Source organism: Hypanus sabinus, chromosome 4, assembly GCF_030144855.1.
Source record: "Hypanus sabinus isolate sHypSab1 chromosome 4, sHypSab1.hap1, whole genome shotgun sequence".
Classification (NCBI taxonomy): Eukaryota; Metazoa; Chordata; class Chondrichthyes; order Myliobatiformes; family Dasyatidae; genus Hypanus; species Hypanus sabinus.
The window spans coordinates 9,383,487-9,404,249 of NC_082709.1; the positions used below are offsets into that span (position 1 = coordinate 9,383,487).

The 20,763-nt window shown below is 41.5% G+C and overlaps 1 protein-coding gene across 4 annotated transcripts in view; it reads left to right on the forward strand.

Annotated features, from left to right (window-relative positions):
• The window catches only part of slc12a8 (solute carrier family 12 member 8), a 142,179-nt gene that overhangs the window by 88,952 nt on the left and 32,464 nt on the right, over positions 1-20,763 (forward strand). For all 4 annotated transcript variants that reach the window (XM_059966375.1, XM_059966374.1, XM_059966376.1 and 1 more), the window contains exon 9: positions 2,662-2,808. In XM_059966375.1, coding sequence (XP_059822358.1) covers positions 2,662-2,808 — 147 coding nt within the window. The remainder of the gene's footprint in view (positions 1-2,661; positions 2,809-20,763) is intronic.

A 20,763-nucleotide genomic window follows, 5' to 3' on the forward strand; every position in this document is an offset into this window, starting at 1 on the left:
AGAGGGATTCAGCAGGTCAAGCAGCACCTATGGTAGTGAATAGATTTCAAAGGTTTCAAAGGTACATTTAGAAACATAGAAAACCTACAGCACAATACAGGCCCTTCGGCCCACAAAGTTGTGCTGAACACGTCCCTACCTTAGAAATTACTAGGCTTACCTACAGCCCTCTATTTTACTAAGTTCCATGTACCTATCTAAAAGCCTCTTAAAAGATCCTACTGTATCTGCCTCCACCACCGTTGCTGGCAGCCCATTCCACGCACTCACCACTCTCTGAGTAAAACACTTACCCCTGACATCTCCTCTGTACCTACTCCCCAGCACCTTAAGCCTGTGTCCTCCTGTGACAACCATTTCAGCCCTGGGAAAAAGCCTCTGACTATCGACACGATCAATGCCTCTCATCATCTTGTACACCTCTATCAGGTCACCTCTCATCCTCCTTCGCTCCAAGGAGAAAAGGTCGAGTTCACTCAACCTATGCTCATAAGGCATGCTCCCCAATCCAGGCAACATCCTTGTAAATCTCCTCTGCTTTTTTTTCAGTGATTCTAAAGGAAGATATTTCATCAGATCAAGAGGAAGTTGTATTTATACAATGCCTTAGTCATGATGAAAAGTTCACAACCCATTCTCTGGGCTAAGAATGTTTGAATAAAGACCTGGCCAATGTGACTGATACACAGGAGGAGACTGAGGGAAAAGCAGCATTTAGGACTGGAACAATTGAAGTGAGATTTAATGTCAGAGAAATGTATACAATATACATCCTGAAATTCTTTTTCTTCGCAACCATCCATGAAAACAGAGGAGTGCCCCAAAGAATGAATGACAGTTAAATGTTTGAACCCCAAATCCCCCCCCCCAGCTCTCCCCTCTCATGCTTGAGCAACAGCAAAGCAATGATCCCCCTCCCCACCGGCAAAAAAAGCATTGGCGACCCCCACTAAGCACTCGAGCATGCAGCAAAGCATCAATAAAGACACACAGATGTGCAGTACCCCAAAGACTACTTGTTCACCCAGTAATTCGACATGCCACAGGCTCTCTCTCTCTCCGTCTCCGTTTCACAGCGAGAGGGGAGATATAACACACAGCTTGTTGATTTACTCTTTCTGAGCTCTGTGCCCCAAGAACTCAGGTTTCTGGGCGCACGGCCAGCTTTCCGAAGGTGTAAGCATGGTCGTTAGGCACCATCGTCTCCCTAAGCTCCACATAATCACCCTTTCAGGCTGAGACCCTTCTCAGCAAATTGGCACAGGGTTAAAAAGATTAGAGAGTTAAATGTGTTGCTCAAGGATTGACGTGGGAGAAGTGGGTTTGAATTCATGGGAAACTGGCACCAGTACTGGGGGAGGAAGGAGCTGTTCTAATGGGATGGGCTCCACCTGAACTGTGATGGGACCTGGATTCGGGTGAATCGGGTAACTAGAGTTGTGGATAGGTCTTTAAACTAAATAGCACTGGGGGGGGGGTGTTGGGGGGGGGGTTCAACAGATTGGGGAAATATGGATAAAGTAAAAGAGAAAAGTGTGGATAAAGCTGAAGTAAAAGCAAAAGTTAAAAAGGAGAAAAGTAAGGGTGGTGTGCAGAAAAGTCAAGTACACACGAGGCAAAAGTAAATAGATTTTAAAGGCACTTTATCTGAATGCCCATGCTGTTCGTAACAAGATCAGTTAACTTGTGACTCAAATCAGTACAAAGGGATATGATTTAGTGGCCATTACAGAAATGTGGTTGCAGGGTGGAGAGCATTGGGAATTAAATATCCAAGGATATCAGGTAATACGGAAGAATAGGCAGGAAATTAAGGGAGGTGGAATAGCACTCTTAATTAAGGATGAGATCAGGGTGGTAGTGAGAGACAATATATGATCAAAGAAGCAGAATGTTGAATCCATCTGGGTAGAGATTAGGAATAGTAAAAGGAAAAAAAATCACAGGTGTCAGTTGTCTATCAGCCACCGAATAATAACATTACAGTGGCAGAGTCAATAAACAGGGAAATATCTGAGGGATGTAAGAATGGGACAGCAGTTATTATGGGGGACTTTAACTTGAACTATAGATTGGTTGAATCAAGTTAGTCGAGGCAGAATGAGGAGGACTTCATAGAACGCATCTATAATGGCCTTCTGGAACAGCATGTTACTGAACCTACAAGGGAACGTGCTATCTTAGCTATAGTCCTGTGCAATGAGACAGGTAAAATTAGTGATCTTGGAAAAATTTATCACAGTATGATTGAGTTTCTTATACAAATGTAAGGTGCAATTGTTCGATCTAAAACCAGTGTATTATGCCTAAACAAGGGACACTACAACGGGATGAGGGAGGAGTTGGATGGAGTAGACTGGGAACACAGGCTATATGGTGGGATGGTTGGGAACCATAGATGCTGCCTGACCTGCTGAGTTCCTCCAGCATTTTGTGTGTGTTGCTAAGAATTTACCTACAAAAGGCTTGAAAACTCCTCCTGTTGCATACTTTGAAATACACTTGCAAAACACTGTGGTATGAGCATCTGCGACTTGTGCAGATTTATTTGTGTGCCATAGCCTAGAACCAGTAGATGTTCGTAAATGTAACTGGAAAAGCAGAAAATATTTTGGATAATCATATTGCTAACAGACAATGTGGATTTTTTGTGTGTTATAGGTTGCCTTGGTGGGATTTCTCTGGTTATTAGGGCTGTATATTTCCTCTTTAGCTTCCTGCATGGGAGGCCTTTATGGTGCACCCAGAATTCTTCAGGGTATTGCACAGGAAAGAGTAATACCTGTCCTTGGGTTTCTGGGAAAGGTGGTGAGTATTATTCACTTTATGGCAACAAACATTATGAATAGTCATGATTCACAGTGTTGTAGTGTGAACAAAGTCACTGGAGAGATGCAACTGGTCGAAGTAGTCTTTTATTTGACAAAATGAAACACAACAGGCATCATATTGAGATCCTTTTGGAGGAAGAGGCCTGTTCGTCCCAATATCACATGACATTTTATATGCTAACGATCAAAGGACAATTCTATATTTACAATGTATCTACATCACTTCCTTGAATTACAAATAATTTTCATACCTCCTTCTTCACACCCACACTCCAGACACCCAAAATGAATGTTAGTTAAATCAGCACTGTCTGGTTTCTCAATTAAATGCGGTTTACACCCACACTCCAGAAACCAAAAATGAATGTTAAATCAGCATTTTTTGGTTTTTCAATTAACAGCTCCAGAGACCTATTGTCCTGAGCTGCATTTTAAATTTAATCTTCAATCCATATTCAGGTCTAAAGATTGGTGACTGAAGTTAGTTGCTGAAGTTAATATTTTGCTATATGTCCTAACCCCCAAAACACCTCAACAAACAGTATGATAAAGCTAACTATTATATTGCAGGGGCTGTTAAAATTATAGAGTCTTTAAAGCCAAGCGGATCATGAGAGGCTGGACAAAATTGGGTTGTTTTCTCTGGAACGGTGGAGGCTGAGGGGGAGATCTGATGGAGGATTATACAATTATGAAAGGCATAGACAGAGTAGACAGGGTAGAATTGTCTAATAGCAGAGGGCATGCATTGAAGGTGACAGAGGTAGGTTGAAGGTAGATGTGAGGGGTAAGGTTTTTTTAAAAATTAGAGACTAGTGGATGCCTGGAATGTGCTGCCTGGTATGGTGGCAGAGGCAAACACATTAGGAGCTTTTAAGAGACGTGGATGTAAGGAAGAGTAGAGAGATATGGGCATTGTGTAGGTAGGAGGGATTAGTTTTTGGGTTTTGTTTAATTTACTTTTTAGTTGATTAAGCACAGCATTGTGGGCTGAAGGGCCTGTTCCGGTGCTGTACTGGTCCATTTGCCAGGATACCATTCACCTCATTGAAACCTCAGCTTTTTGAAGTGAAATCCCATTCTCCCACACTTCCCTTGCATCTCTGCAAACATTTTTCCATTTTCCTGTTGTAAGCTGCAACTGTCTGTACTTATGAACTTTCAGGCTGTGCAATCCAAATCATAATAATTAGTAAATCATAACTAAAACGATTCTGCCATTATTGGTTTAATAACATTATAATATTTCTGTATCTTCCACTACACATTCTAAATCTTTATGCTCTGGTCCTTGACCCCTCTCTGCTAATGGGAACAGTCAACTCTCAGTTTATTCATCTGAAATCTTTGAGGCTTTGTGCTTTCTTTGAAATCTCTTCTTAAGAACCAGAATCAGGTTTCCTGGCATGTCCTGCAATTTGTTGTTAGCAGCAGTATATAATAAAACCTGTGAATTTCAGAGAGGGAGGGGGGGGGGAGAGAGAGAGAGAGAGAGAGAGAGTGTGTGTGTGTATATAGATATATGTGTGTATTAATATATGTATGTTAAATTTAATTATATATTTAAAAATTAAATAAGTAATGCAAAAAGAGAAAAAAATGTAGTGAGGTAGTGTTCATGGGTTCAATGTCCATTCAGAAACCTGATGGCAGAGGGGAAAAAACTGCTCCGGAATCATTCGAGTGTGTGTCCTCAAACTCCTGTATGTCCTTTTTGATGATAGCAATGAGAAGAGGGCATGTCCTGGGTGATGGGTGTCCTTAATGATTTATACCACCTTTTTGTATCAATGAAATCTCTCAGCCCCTGCACTATTCAAGTAGCTGAGATATTCAAATTCTTCTCAAAGCAAGTTAACCAGAATTTGCTGCAATTGTCAGGTATGTTTGCTGTCTTGTAAATCATGACATGGAGATTACTAAAATGCTATGAATAAATTTTATAGTGTAAAACTCCAATACACAAATATTGTTGGTCTTTCGGCAGTGCTGCCTTTCGAAGCACAAAAAGGTGATTCATTCTAGCATCCCTGGTGAATTATGTTAAATATGTCAACAATGAAATTTAATTGTTCATTTTTGTGGGGTCTTTCAGATCTGCAGGTCACATCCTACTAATGTGGAGGGGAGAATGAGTACTCCTGTGCATAAAGATAAATCTGTATCACTTAGTGAAATAGCTTTGGAGATTTTTTTTTAACTTGAGTTCTTGCATAGTCAGTATGATTTTGGAGCTAATCCAGAGAAGAATAGTACAAAAATTAGCCAAAATGACCACACAACATGTAAATGATTTTTCAATGCATGAACATATGGAAATAATCTCAGTAGTTTATCAGAGAACGGTGTGTGTAAACTTGCATATAAATGGATGGCCTGCATAGCTTTCTAACACCTTGTCAGGTACAATTGCTGCAGTTTTTTCAGTACGAGATGCAATGTACTAGCGTAACATTACTTTTGTTACAACATTAAGGCCTATTATTTAAGAACAAAGACTATTTGTAAGCCTATCATTTAGTGGCAGGTGCAAGATGAAATCTAATTTAAAATGGAGTCTGGTGCATTCTGAGTACCAAAAGTACCTTTAGTTCTTTCCATCCCTTTACATGGTAGATTTTAGATAGATTTCATTAATGCAAAGTCTATTAGAAAATATACAGATGCAGCTAAAAACATCCACAAAATGCATTTTTGCCATTTAGCAAGCTGAAATCACTAAGTTTATCTCCCATTAGTATTTCAAACATTCCAAAAAAGTGAATAATTCAGTCTACACTGTTACCACTTGACCACAAGAATCAAGAGGAAACTCTCTGCTTCTGCCCCTTCCTGACACTTGAATTACACTTACTCAATGAGATATTTCTGTGCTATTTTATTTGTTGTTTTTGAAAATTGTATCATACTTACCTTCAGTTTTACACTGGAAATCTGAGCTCTGATACTGTGAATAATATTATGTCATTATGTGATTTTTGACCAACTTAAGCTCATTCCTCAAGCATTCTAACTTCGAATCAGAATTTTGAACAGTTTTGGGCTCCTCATCTAAGAAAAGATGTGCCGGCAGAGCATCCAGAGGGGGTTCACAAGGATGATTCTGGGAATGAAAGGGTTATCATATGAGGAACATTTGACGGCTCTGGGTCTGTACTCGCTGGAGTTTAGAAGGATGAGGAGGGGGCGAGCTCATTGAAACTTTTTGAATGTTGAAAGGCCAATACAGAGTAGATGTGGAAAGGATGTTTCCCATGGTGGGGAATCTAGGACAAGAGGGCAAAGCCTCAGGATAGAGGGGCATCCATTTAAAACATAGATACGGAGACATTTCTTCAGCTGGAGGGTGGTGAATTTGTGTAATTTATTAACACAGGTAGTTGTGGAGGCCAGATCGTTGGGTATATTTAAGGCAGAGATTGATAGGTTCTTGATTGGACGTGGCGTCAGAGGTTACGGGGAGAAGGCCGGGGAATGGGGTTGAGGAGGGGAAAAAAAGATCCATGATTGAATAGTGGCACAGACATGATGGGCCAAATAGCCTAATCCTGCTCCTATGGTCTTATAGTTCAATTACTTAAACAGTGCAAAAAAATAAATTACAAAATTGTGAGGTAGTTCATGGTTTCAATGTCCATTAGAAATGGGATGGCAGAGGGGAAGAAGCTGTTCCTGAATCATTGAGTACATACCTTATGTGGCTCCTGTACCTCCTTCCTGATGGTCTCAATGAGGACAAGGTGACAAGGACCCGGGAGATGGGGGTCCTTAATGTTGAATGCTACCTTTTTGAGACATCTCTCCTTGAAGATGTCCTGCATACTGTGGAGGCTAGTACCCATGATGGAGTTGAGAAAGTTTACCACTCTCTGTAGTTTATTTGATCTTGTGCAGTAGCCACCCACCACCACCCCTCCCCCAACACTAGACGGTGATGCAACTAGTTAGAATGTTCTCCACGGTACTTCTGTAGAAATTTTCGAGTGTTTGTGGTGACAAACAAAATCTCCTCAAACTACTAATTAAATATATCTGCTGTCTCCTCATTAGCGGACAAAATTTTAAAAATAGGCACATATTTACACCCAACATCTACTTGGTAGTTAATCCCAACTATTCATAGTTTTAAGTGTCTGTTGCTTAATGGATTTATTTTTGTAAAAATTCAGTATTGTGTTTTAATATTCTACCTATCATCCTTGGTGTCTGCCTAAATGATTTCATAATGAATCTTGGCAGAACATCATGAAGGAAAATTAGTTTGTATCCATTTCAGCATATCATCTGCAGTAATATTTTTGTTTCTTCCAAATTGTTGGCTTTGAATACAGCCAGTTGATTTACTGGAAAATGGCAAAACCAATCAACATTTTTCAAAAGTGACACAGAATATTTTTAATTGAATGAAATGTCTGGATACAATATTTTCATTTGGCTTTTTTTCCAGTTGGCAAAGTAAGCATTCATGTTACCATCTTATAAATCATAAGATTTATTACAATTTAATGTCTCTTTGATATAAAATGAGGAATTGTTTCTTTCAAGAAAGAATTTGCCTCTGGGCTGAGATGTTTCTCACTTCCAACCTCGACCTCGACCTCGGCTGCCTCCACCTCCAGGCTAAGAGCTTTCTCGTTGCTGCTATCCCCTGGGCTCCTCTGCCCCCTCCACTACTCCCCAGACCTGGGTCTCTCAGGCTCTGCATCATTCTCTGCAACTTATACCATCTTTAGTAGAATCCAGCTCCAAAGACATCTTTACATCCCCCCACTCTCTGCTTTTTGCAGTGATCCATGATTCCCTTGTCCATCCTTTCCCACTAATCTCCTTCCTGGCTCTTAATCCCTGCCAGCGGCTGGTGGTACACCTGCACTTTCACCTCCTCCCTCCCTTCCATTCAGGGCCCCAGACAGTCCTTCTAGGTGAGGCAGAACTTCACCTGCAAACCTGTTGGGGTCAACTGTTGTATCTAGTGCTCCTGATGTAACCTCCTCTACATCGTTGAGATCCAGTGTAGATTGGGAGACCGCTTCATCAAACATCTTTGCTCCATGCACAGAAAGAGGGATTTCGCAGTGACCAACCATTTTAATTCCTATCCCCATTCCTGTTCTGACATGACACTCTGTCACAAGGAGACCGCGCTCAGGCTGGAGGAACAACATCTCATATTCTGTTTAGGTAGCCTCCAACCTGATGGTGTGAACATCCACAACTCCTAGTTCCAGTATTTTCCCCCTCGCCCTTCATTCTTCTTTAATTCCCCATTCTAGCTTCTTGCCTCTTCTCCTGTTTTGCCTATCACCTCCTCCTGCTGCCCATTATTCTCCCCTTTCTCCCAAGGTCCACTCTCCTCTACTATCAGATTCCTTCTAGTCCTGCCCTTTGCCTTTTCTACCTATCCCCTTCTCTATTCCCCCTCCCCACCCACCTGGTTTCACCTTTCACCTTCTAGCTTGTACTCCTTCCCTCTCTGCACCTTCTTATTCTAGCATTCCCACCCCTATTCCAGTCCTGAAAATGGGTCTTAGCTAAAACAGAGACTGTTTATTCATTTCCATGGATGCTGTCTGACCTGCTGAGCTCCTCTACCATTTTCTGTGTGTTGTTCTGGATTTCCGGCATCTGCAGAATCCCTTCTGTTTATTCTTTCTTTCAAGGTATTATCATCAGCATCATTATGTGCTGTGATGTATGATGTGGGCGATCATGGTCTCATGACCATGATTGTTCTTGACAAATTTTTCTACAGAAGCGGTTTGCCATTGCCTCCTTCTGGGCCTTGTCTTCACAAGACGGGTGAGCCCAGCCATTGTCAAAACCTTTCAGAGATTGTCTGCCTGGCATCAGTGGATGCAAAACCAGGACTTGTGATATGCACCAGCTGCTCATACAACCATCCACCACCTACTGCCGTGGCTCCTCATGACCCTGGTTGAGGGGCTCAGCAGGTGCTACACCTTGCCCAAGGTGACCTGCTGGCTAGCCGAGGGAAGGAATGCTTTACACTTCCTTTGGTAGAGATGTATCATCATTAATCATTATATTATGTTCATGCAAGTGCATTATGTTCATGCAAGTGTTTTTACCATCGCTATCTTGGTGAAGCATTTTCAGCCCAGGCACTTCCGAGTCTGAAAGCTATTATGGTACAGAGTAAAGCTGTGAGATATTGAGAAATAATTTCATAACTAACTGGAAGGTAGCTTTATATTATTAAAGACCAATTGCAAGAAAAAATCTACACACAAACTTGATGCGAGTACTGGGAGTGCATACTTCATATTGTTAATGGTCAAACTCCATTTAACAGCGAACTTAAGTAAAAGCCAAGCTACTCTGTGCTTGGGGTTTGCAGCCAATTAAGGGTTTATGATATTCAAACATCCAATGAAATATTATAGTCAATTTGAAAATGGGACATGGCCATTTGTTCAAGGCAAGTTCCACAGATTAGACTATTTTGTTGCATGTACATCAAAACATCAACAATTCGACACACGAGCAGTTATTATGCAGTGCATATTCTAAACGGTGTTAGGCAAATTTCATTAACCTGACCATCACAGTCTGAGAATATGATGGGGCAGCTTGCAAATAACACCTTGCCTCTGCCACCCACATACCATGCCCACAGCCTACAAACCCTAACCTGTTGCCTTTGGAATGTGCGAGGAAACCGTGCACTGGAGGTAACCCAGGTGGTCACGGGGAGAGTGTACACACCCCTTATAGACTGCAGTGGGAATTGAACCACATTGTAATAGCTGGTGATGTGCAGTGTTATGCCAAGCACAATACTACCTTGCCCCCACACAGCAAGAGTATAATAATGATCAGATAACAAGCTTTTGTGATATTGTGATTAGTATTTTCCAGCACACAGGTAGATTGGTTCTTGGTTTAATGTTCCAAAGGGAGGATCTCTCATTTTCAAGTCTGTAGATCAAAAGAAAGAATCTTAGCTCCTATTGTATTGTCTGCCTTTCTATTAAGTAGTCAGATTAGCTGTCCAATAGTTCTTAAAAGTGCTGGAAATTGTCAGGTTTGGGTATTCCAACACAAATCTGATTCCAGAAGAGTCAGAATTTCCAGTTTGTAATCCATTTACAATGGGATGGTACAGAACTATGAGAGGTATAGATAGGGTAAATGCATGCGGCTTTTTCCACTGAGGCTGGCTGGGACTATAACTAGAGGTCATGGGTTAAGGGTGAAATGTGAAAGTTCAAGGGGATCATGAGGGAGAAATTCATCACTCTGAGGGTCATGGGAGTATGGAATGAACTGCTGGTGCAAGTGGTGCATGCAAACTCAATTTCAACATTAAAGAGACATTAGGATAGGTACATGTGTAGTAGGCATATGGAGCACAGTAGTCCCAGTGCAGGTCGATGGGAGAAGGCAGTTTAAATGGTTTGGCATGGACTAGATGTGCTGAAATAGCTGTTCCAGGCCTGGCCTGCTGCGTTCCACCAGCATTTTGTGTGCGTTACTTGTTCCTGTGCTGTACTTTCCTATGATTCCAGTAACAAGAGAAAAGGGTGATAAAAGAGAAGGAAAAGGGAAACACCATATCGATCAATGCCTATGTTTATAGAGCAGATCCAATTATCCTCTGCTGTAATGTCTGATATGATTATATGCACTCATAATTCTTTGCTGGAAAAGCATAACAATTAAGTAATTCAATTGAGATTTGCCCTCCCAATACTAAACGTTTATTTCTAAAAATTTTTTTAGCTGGAGATAACTTGAGATGATACTGTAGATTGGATTTCCTTGCAATAATATGAATAAAAGTCATATTGCAATGACACAAATCATGGTGAGAATTAACTCCTGCCTGAGCAAGGGCCTGCATCTGCTGCAGTTTGCTTACCCACAGCTGTAATATAAGGTAGAAAGTGTTCTGACTGGTTCAGTGTGGAGGGGTCACTAGCCAGGATTGAAGGATTGTAAACTCAGCCTCCCCAACATCGAGGGCATCTTCAAAAGGTAGTGCCTCGTGTAGGTGTCATTATCATGAAGAACGCCCTCTTGTCATTACTACCATCAAGGAGGGGGTAGAGGAGTCTGAAGAGACACACTCAACATTTTAGGAATGGCTTCTTCCCCTCTGCCATTGGATTTCTGAATGATCCATGAACCCATAGAAGCTACTTCACTATTTTGCTCTCTATTTTGCACTACTTATTTATTTTATATTTATATATAGAATTATATGTATAATATACAATTTTTTGATGACAGAGTGGAGATGTCTCCATTAAAGGAGGTGTAAGGGGCTCCTTCCCTCTGCTGGTCATACATGGGCAAGGTGTAGCACCTGCTTAGCCCCCCACCCCATCAGAGTCACGTGAAGCCATGGAAGCAGTGGTACGTATCACAAGTCCTGGTGGTGTGACCACTGATGCCGGCAGACAATCTCTGAAGAGTACTGATAATGGCTGGGGTCACCCGCCTTGTAAAGACACTGCCCAGAAGAAAGCAATGACAAACCACTTCTGCAGAAAAATTGGCCAAGAACAATCATGGTCATGATCACACAACACGGCACATAATGAACAAACAAACTGCTGTCACAAAACAACAAAGATCAGAAATAGAACAACAGCAACTTTCATTCAAATAGCAACTTTCACATAGCAAGACTGGGATGTTACACAGGAGAGATAGCCAATCAAATCTAATATGAAGCCTCATTAGATTTTGGGACAGATATATAGAAAATAGGTTTTAAGAAGTGTTCAAGAAAAGTTTAGAGAAAAAATTCTAGACCTTAACATCTGAGCAACTGAAAACAGGCCATCAACTGTGACACAATGAAAAATAAGGATGATTAAAAGGTGGGATCTGGAGGAAAGTAGATGCCATGGAGAGTTAGAGGATTTGAGAAGATCATGGAGAGAGGAAAATTTCCAGAACTAGGATGGAATTTTAAAACAAAGGCTTTGGGTAAGTGGAAGCCACTTTAGGTGATGGAGCTCAGGAGTAATATGCGGAAAAGGTGAGCATGATTTAGATGAGGTATTTTGAGATTCATGCCTATTATGCATTGCAAAAGCTAAGTGTTCATAAAGGCATGGATGAAGATTTCAGCATTGGATGAACTGAGTCAGAAGTGAGGAAAGGCGCTGTTACTGACGTGGTAGAGACTGCTTTAATCATGACTTGGTGAAATGGTTTGAGGTTCATCTTATGGCAACAGTATGCTGAACACACTGATTCAATTGCAAACTGTTGTCACAGAGAGGGATAGATTAGATGTCTAGAGAAGGTAAAGTTAGCAAGTGGAGACATTAGCTCTTGACAAGAGTTCTGTTCCTCTAGTGTTGGAAGTTTGGACAAGTTATCCAACAGTTCAGAGTCAGAGAATGGAGTTTCTTGTGTGGAACCATTGTTCAAAGAAAGAGTTAATAGAATGCAACACACTCAAAATGCTGGTGGAACACAGCAGGCCAGGCAGCATCTATAGGGAGAAGCACTGTCGACGTTTCGGGCTGAGACCCTTTGCCAGTCCTGATGATCTGCAGATTTCCTTGTGTTTGTTAATAGAATGTCTGGATATGTACAGGTTTAGGGAGAGAGCGAATGCAAAATTTCTTCTTTCTATTAACAAAATTAAATGAATTTTGATGAAAGGGGTCAGCCCAAAATGTCAATGGTTTATTCCTCTCCCTAGGCCAGGGGTTCCCAACCTGGGGTCCATGGACCACTTGCTTAATGGCATTGGTCCATGGCATTAATAAATGTTGGGAACCCCTGCAATAGATGCTGCCTGACCTGCTGAGCTCCTCCAGCATTTTGAGTGTGTTGCTCCAGATTTCCACCATCTACTGTTTATTCATTTCCATAGGTGCTGCCTGACCTGCTGAGTTCTTCCAGCATTTTGAGTGTGTACTCTGGATTTCCAGCACTTGCGGAATCTCCTGCATTTATGATCTGTCTATCAGTCTTATGCTTGTTGACATAACTCAGCATGCTTCTGCCAGCCACAAAAGCAATAAAAATAGGACTAGAACCACTATTAATCCACTAAAAGATGGTAATAAAGAAGAGCTACAATCAGAGAAATCACATTTTCTAGACAATCCTGATGTAAAACACACTGAGCACCTTCACTTATTTTAAACATTAATTGTTTGTTTTGGATTTTAAAAAACAGATTTTATTTCATGCAGGCTGTGAAAGACAATACTCTAACAAGTTAATCACCACAAACAGCTTTTAAAAATAAACACTGTTTTCCCAAGATCTGTGAAGCTGTTGCTGGATACGATTTCACAGTGAGTGCCTTAGAAAAATACTTACTGTGGCTGTTAGTCATCCGAAAGCCTTGACAGTCAGTCTCAGAAGACTGCTTGATTAAATGGAGCTTAATACACTTGGCAGACATCTGTATACATGTACTCTTCCAGCAAGATTACAGAATAACAATCTAAGCAATAATCATAGCAGTTCATTTCATCTTTCATCATGATTTGCAGGGGGGTGGGAAGTGAAGTGAGAAGGCAGAAGATGGGGTGGTTGGTGGGCAGGCAGACGATAGAGCAAAGAAACACTCAGCCAGACGGTTTGAGATGCGCCTATTTTAATGCAAGGGTTATTATGAGCAATGGCGGATGAACTTAGAGTGTGGATCAATACATAGAACTATGACGTTGTGGCCATTACAGAGACTTGGCTGTCTCAGGGGCAGGAATGGCTGCTGAGTGTGCCAGGCTTTAGATGTTTCAAAAAGGCCAGGGAGGGAGGCAAAAGAGGTGGGGGAGTGGTACTGCTAATCAGGGTAGTATCATGGCTGCAGAAAAGGAGGACGTCTTGAAGGGATTGTCTACTGAGTCATTGTGGGTGGGAGTCAGAAACAGGAAGGGAACCATAACTCTACTGGGTGTTTTGTATGGACCCCCCTCCCCCCAATAGTAACAGAGACATCGAGGAGCAGATATGGAGACAGGTTCTGGAACGATGCAATAATAATAGGGTTGTTGTGATAGGTGATTTTAACTTTCCTAATATTGACTGGCATCTCCTTAGACCAATGGATTTCGATAGGATGTAGTTTGTTACCTGTGTTCAGGAAGGTTTCCTGATGTAATATGTAGACAAGCCAACTAGAGGTGAGGCTGTGCTTAATCTGGTATTGGGAAATGAACCTGGTCAGGCGTCAGATCTCCTGGTGGGAGAGCATTTTGGAGGTAGTGATCACAACTTTATCTCCTTTACCGTGCTGCTGGAGAGGGGTAGAAGCAGGCAATTTGGGAAAACATTTAATTGGGGTACGGGGAAATATGATGCTATTAGGCAGGAACTTGGGAGAAGATGTTCTCAAGGAAATGCATGGCAGAAATGCGGCAAATGTTCAGGGAACATGTGGCATTCTGCGTAGGTATGTTCCATTGAGGTAGGGCAAGGATGGTAGGGTAAAAGAACCATGGTGTCCAAAAGATGTACAAAATGCTAGTTAAGAGGAAAACTAGCAAAGAAGAAAAGAAAAGCTTATGAAAGGTTCAAGAAACTAGGTACTGTTAGATCTCTAGTAAATTACAAGGGTGCCAGGAAGGAGCTCAAGAATGAAATTAGGAGAGCTAGAAGGGGCAGTGAGAAGGCCTTGGTGAGCAGAATTGAGGAAAACTCCAAGGCATTCTACAAGCATGTGAAGGGCGAGAGGATAAGCCCTGTGAGAGTAAGACCATTCAGAAGCGAGAGTGGAAACGTGTATGGAGCCGGGAGAGGTAGCAAAGGTACTTAGTGAAAACTTTGCTTTGGTATTTACCAGTGAAAAGGACCTTGGCAATTGTGGGGATGACTCACAGTGGACTGAAATGCTTGAGCATATAGACATTAAGAAAGAGGCTGTGCTGGAGCTTCTGAAAGGTATTAAGTTGGATAAGTCGCCGAGACCAAACAAGATATACACCAGGCTACTGTGGGAAGTGAGGGAGGAGATTGCTGAGTCATTGTGAATGGAGGGGGGGAGAGAAGTACCAGAGGATTGGAGGGTTGCAAACGTTGCTCCCTTGTTCAAGAAAGGGAGTAGAGACAACCCAGGAAATTATAGACCAGTGAGTCTTACTTCAGTGATGGGCAAGTTGTTGGAGAAGATCCTGAGAAGCAGGATTACTGAGCATTTGGAGAGACATAATTCTGATTAGGGATAGTCAGCATGGCATTGTCATGAATTCTTTGAGGATGTAACAAAACACATTGATGAAGGTAGAGTAGTAGATGTAGTGTAAATGGATTTCAGTAAGACATTTGATAAGGTTCCCCGTGCAAGGCTCATTCAGAAAGTAAGGAGGCATGGGATCCAAGGAGATCTTGCCTTGCCCACAGAAAGCAAAGGGTGGCTGTAGATGGTTTGTATTCTGCATGGAGGTCGGTCACCAGTGGTGTCTGCAGGGATCTGTTCTGGAACCCCTCCCCCTTGTGATTTTTATAAATGTCCTGGATGAGGAAGTAGAAGAGTGGGTTAGTCAGTTTGTTGATGACACGAAGGTTGGAGGTGTTGTGGATAGTGTGGAGGGTTGTCAGAGGTTACAGCGGGACATCGATAGGATGCAGAACTGGGCTGAGAAGTGGCAGATGGAGTTCCACACAGGTAAGTGTGAAGTGATTCATTTTGGAAGACAGAATATAATATTAATGGTAATACTCCTGGCAGTATGGAGGATCAGCGAGATCTTGGGGTCCGTGTCCATAGAGCACTCAAAGCTGCTGCGCAGGTTGACAGTGTTGTTAAGAAGACATATGGTGCATTGGCTTTTATCGAACATGGGATTGAGTGCAAGAGCAATGAGGTAATGTTACAGCTATATAATTTAGTTAGACCCCACTTGGAGTATTGTGTTCAGTTCTGCTCACCTCTCTACAGGGAGGATGTAGATATTACAGAGAGTGCAGAGGAGATTTACAAGGATGATGCCCGGATTGGAGAGAATGCCTTATGAGAATAGGCTATGTGAACTTGGCCTTTTCTCCTTGGAGCAATGGAGGATGAGAGGTGACTTGATAGAGGTGTACAAGATGATGAGAGGCATTGATTGTGTGGATAGCCAGAGGCTTTTTCACAGGGCTGAAAAAGAGGGGGTATAGTTTTAAGGTGCTTAGAACTAGATACAAGGGGTTTGTCAGAGGTTAGTTTTTTTTACAGAGAGGTGAGTGTGTGGAATGCACTGCCAGTGAAGGTGGTAGAAGCGGATACAATAAGGTCTTTTAAGAGACTCTTAGATAGGTATATGGAGCTTAGAAAAATAGAGGGATATGCAGTAGTGAAATGCTAGGCAGTTTCTAGAGCAGGTTACATGGTCAGCACAACATTGTGGACCGAAGGACCTGTAATGTGCCGTAGGTTTCTATGTGATAATCTGAGGCTAATTGCAATACTCCTACAATGCCCTATCAAATTTACTCTAATTTGGTTGAATCTGGTTTTTGCTTCATTACAACATCATGACAGTCTACCTTCTGCCAATAGATGCCCCCCAAAAGCCAAGGAAGAGGTCAATAAGCTTCCTGATATGGTATTTATGCATTTTGGGATCCAAATCAGGTTTAATGTCACTGGCATCTGTTGTGAAATTTGTTGTAATACAGCAGCAGTACATTGCAGTGCATAATAATAGAAACTGTGAATTACAGTTCAGTGTGCGTGTGTCTATATATATATATTAAATAAGCAGTGGAAAAAGAGAAAAAAAAAGTAGGTAGTGTTCATGGGTTCATGTCCATTCAGAAATCTGATAGCAGAAGGAAAGAAGCTGTCCCTGAATTGCTGAGTGTGTGCCGTCAGGCTCTTGTATCTCCTGCCTGGTAGTAACAATGAGAAGGGCTCATGTCCTGAGTGATGAGGGTCCTTAATGATGGATGACACCTTTCTGAGGCATCGCTTCTTGAAGATGTCCTGGATGCTGGTGAGGCTAGTGCCCATGCTGGAAATGATTGAGTTATATGATAGTTCATGTGAACTGGTAAAAATCAAAGTTCAAAGTACATTCATTGTCAAAGTATGGATAAAATATACAACCTTGAGATTTATCTTCTTGCAGACAGCCACAAAACATAGAAACACAATGGTACTCATTAAATGACTCCATACAACAAAGACCATCAAACACCGGATGTGCGGGGAAAAAAAGAACAAATTGTGCAAACAATTAAAAAAAACTTAGAGAGTCTACATGTTAAAAGTGGAATAAATTATCCATTAGATGTAGCAGAATCAATTTAAACTGAGCAAAGGGAATGGCAGGTGGATCTTAACACTGACAGTGCAGAATGATGCATTTTGGGAACATAAAGTAGTGCAGGACAAAAAGCTGTGAAATGACAGGTCCTTGTGGAGTGTTGAACAGAGAATCATTGGGATAGAAGTACATATTTCTTTGAAAGTGGGTCGACAGGATGGTGAGGAACTGCTTGGCTTCACTGACAGAGATGTTAAGCATAAGAGTTGGGATGTCGTGTCACAGGTGTAACAAATGTTGGGTAGGCGGCACTCGGAGTATCGTGTACAGATCTAATCAATGCTCGTAAAGGAAGATGTGATTAAGCTGGAGAGGGTACAGTAAGGTTTCACAGATATTTTACCTGGATTGAAAGGACTGAGCTATCAGGAGAGATTGGATAGGTGGGATCTTTTTTTACCTCAGAGTGAGGTAACAATTGTTCCTTCGTTGTGTGCTGTGTCGTATGATGTGTGTGATCATGGTCTTTCCATGACCATGATTGTTCTTGACAAATTTTTTGACACGTGGTTTTCCATTGCCTTCTTCTAGGCAGTGTCTTTACAAGATGGGTGACCCCAGCCATTATCAATGCTCTTCAAGGTGCTACACCTTGCCCAAGGGTGACCTGCAGTCCAGCAGAGGGAAGGAGTGCCTTACACTTCCTTTGGAAGAGATGCATCTCCAAACTGCCACATGAACAATGACACAATATTAATGCATACACTTATGATAAGAATAGATAGGGTAGACAACCAGTGTTTGTTTCCCAGGGTAAAATTACAGGGCACAGCTTTAAGGTGAGAAAGAGTTAGTTTTTCACGAAAATAATTTGTTATCTGGATTGAGCTGCCAGAGGAAGTGGTGAAGACAGGAACGCTAAGAACATTTATCTTATCCCTCTATTGGATATTGGATTAATGGCCTTCGTATAGATAGGTGGTGAGGTGGAAAGGGGCTTCTTACCTCCGTTGGTGACACTTGGGCAAGGTGTAGCTGTGCACCCCACTCCCCATCGTGGTCATGTTAAGCCATGGAAGCAGTGATACATATCACCAGTCCTGATTATGTGACCGCTGACGACAGGCAGACAATCTCTGAAGAGGATTGATAATGGCTGGGTCACTTGTCTTGTAAAGACACTCTCCAGAAAAAGGCAATAATAAACTTACGTAGAAAAAATTTCCAGAACAATCCTGATCAAAGACCATGATTGCCTACGTTATGCAACACAGCACATAATGAATGAATGAATAGATAGGCATGATGCTCTACCTGAACAATAGTGCATCAAAGGGGTGCTTTTCACTGCACAAATCTGTGATCTGTAATTTACAACTTTATGACCCTATAATAAACTTGATCAAGTGTGGCATATTCTTTGGAAACCTGTGACGGTACTCTTTATTATCAATCCAATTTGCAAATGTTTACCTGTTACATTTTCAAGTGAGAATTTTATTAACTTCCCTATCACTGACATAAAGTTAATTGACTTTATTTCCCTATACTTGCTTATTTCTCTTAAATATAAAAACTTAAATTTTATATAAATATAAAATATTAAATATAAAAATATTTGAATGTTTGTCCTGCTTTTTAGTGGCAAAGTTATTTCATCTCAACAACTGTGATTCAAAAACAGTCTAGTCTCATTAAGATTCACATCACTACCGTTTAGTGACACTATGATTACTTGGAGAACTTTGCACTCAAATGGACTATTATTAGTTTTAATTGTGTTCCTTCTTGTAAAAAGTTCGGTATAATTTATGTTTTTCTTGTAAAGGTTAATTATATGTAAGATGCAAGTAAGTTTTTCATTACACTTGTGCATGCATGTACTTGTGCATATGACAGTAAATTTGACTTTGACATTTTATTTATTTATTGAGAAACAGCGCAGAACAGGGCCTTCTGGTCCTCTGAGCTGCATCGTCCAGTGACCCCCGACTTAACCCTAGCCGAATCATGGGACAATCTATAATGACCAATTAACCTACCAACTTGATGCAGTCCTGATGAAGGGTCTTAGCCCGAAATGTTGACTGTTTAGTCTTTCCATAGATGTTGCCTGGCCTGCTGAGTGTTGCTCTGGATTTCCAGCATCTGCAGATTTTCTCATGTTTGTAACCTGATAACTGGTATGTCTCTGGGCAGAAGCTGGAGCACCCCCATGGTCACAGGGAGAATGAACATACTCCAAACAGACAGCAGCGGGATTTGAACCCGCATCGCAAACCTGTAAAGCGCTGTGTTAACCACTACGCTACTTGCTGCCCTGAAATTCTCCTCTTTTCATTGAGTATGTGATATGGTTCTGCTTCAGATCGGTCATGCATTTACAGCAGAAATCCAGTCAGGATCGGAAGTTCAGTTTTGAATTGTTAATGGAGCAAATATGCAAGGAAATACATGGAGGAGCTGGTTTGGACTCAATTCAATGCTTGTTTGCATTCTGTGTGTAGCATCAGTACACAGCTGAAGCTGCTTGGCAGCAACCTGGACTTTATCATGTCAATGCACTGAAGTGGAATTAGTTTGGACTATTTTAGCTCAGTTTAGGGTGTTTACCAGTCACAATCCACTCCTCCCTCCCCCCCCCCCCCCGAATATGGCAGTCATTCAGCACTAATTATTCTTGTGCTTTCTGTCCATGGTATGGAAATAATTTTCACAACTAAAAAAAACATATTTAAGTTAGAATGAAGCTATATTCCTAAGTCAAGAGGGATGGGTTGCACTTGAGTCCGCGTGGGACCAATATTCTTACAGGCAGATTTACTAGAGCCGCTGGGGAGTGGTTTAAACTAATATAGCAGGGGAGTGGGAACCAGTACGATAGAGCTCAGGGTGAGCCAGCAGGTTTACAAGTAGATGATAGGTGTAGTATGAATGTCAGGAAGGACAAGACAAATGCAGACAAAACAGTTAAATTGTACTACACAGGCAAAATTCAAAAGGCTGAAGTATGCAGGACTGAAGGTATTTGGATTTGTCATTTGGAAAAGCATTTGGAATAAGGTGGCGCAATTAGAGATTGGTTGGTATAATGTTGTCATCACTGAGTCGTGACTGAAAAAAGGCCAAAATTGGATATACTTTGTATCGAAAGGATATTCAGGAAGGCATAGGCAGTGGTGTGGCTCTGTTGGTAAGAGATGGAATTACTTCTTTATAAAGAGGTGACAGAGGGTCAGAGAATGTTGAATCTTTGTGGGTGGAGTTAAGAAACTGCAAGAGTGAAAACACCACTATGAGAATCATATATAGGCCTTTAAATAGTAGCCAAGATGTGGGGTTGAGGTTGCAAAGAGAGTTGGAAATGGCCTGTAATAAGGGTAATGTTGCAAATGTAATGGGGAACTTCAATATGCAAGGGGATTGGGAAAATCAGGTTAGTGTCGGATTGCAAGAGAGGGTATTTGCTGAATGCCTTTGAGACAGCTTTTTAGAGCAGCTTGTGCTTGAGCCTACTGGGGGAAAGACTGTCTTGTGTAATAACCCAGGTCTTCTGAGTCAGCTTAAGGTGGATAAGTAATCTGGACCAAATGAGCTATATTCCAGAGTCCTGCGAGAGGTTGCTGAAGTGATAATGGATGCATTGATTATGATCTTTCAAGATTACTTGATTCTGGCATGGTCCTGGAGGACTGGAAGATTGCAAGTGTCACTCCACTCTTTAAGAAGGGAGGAAGGCAAAA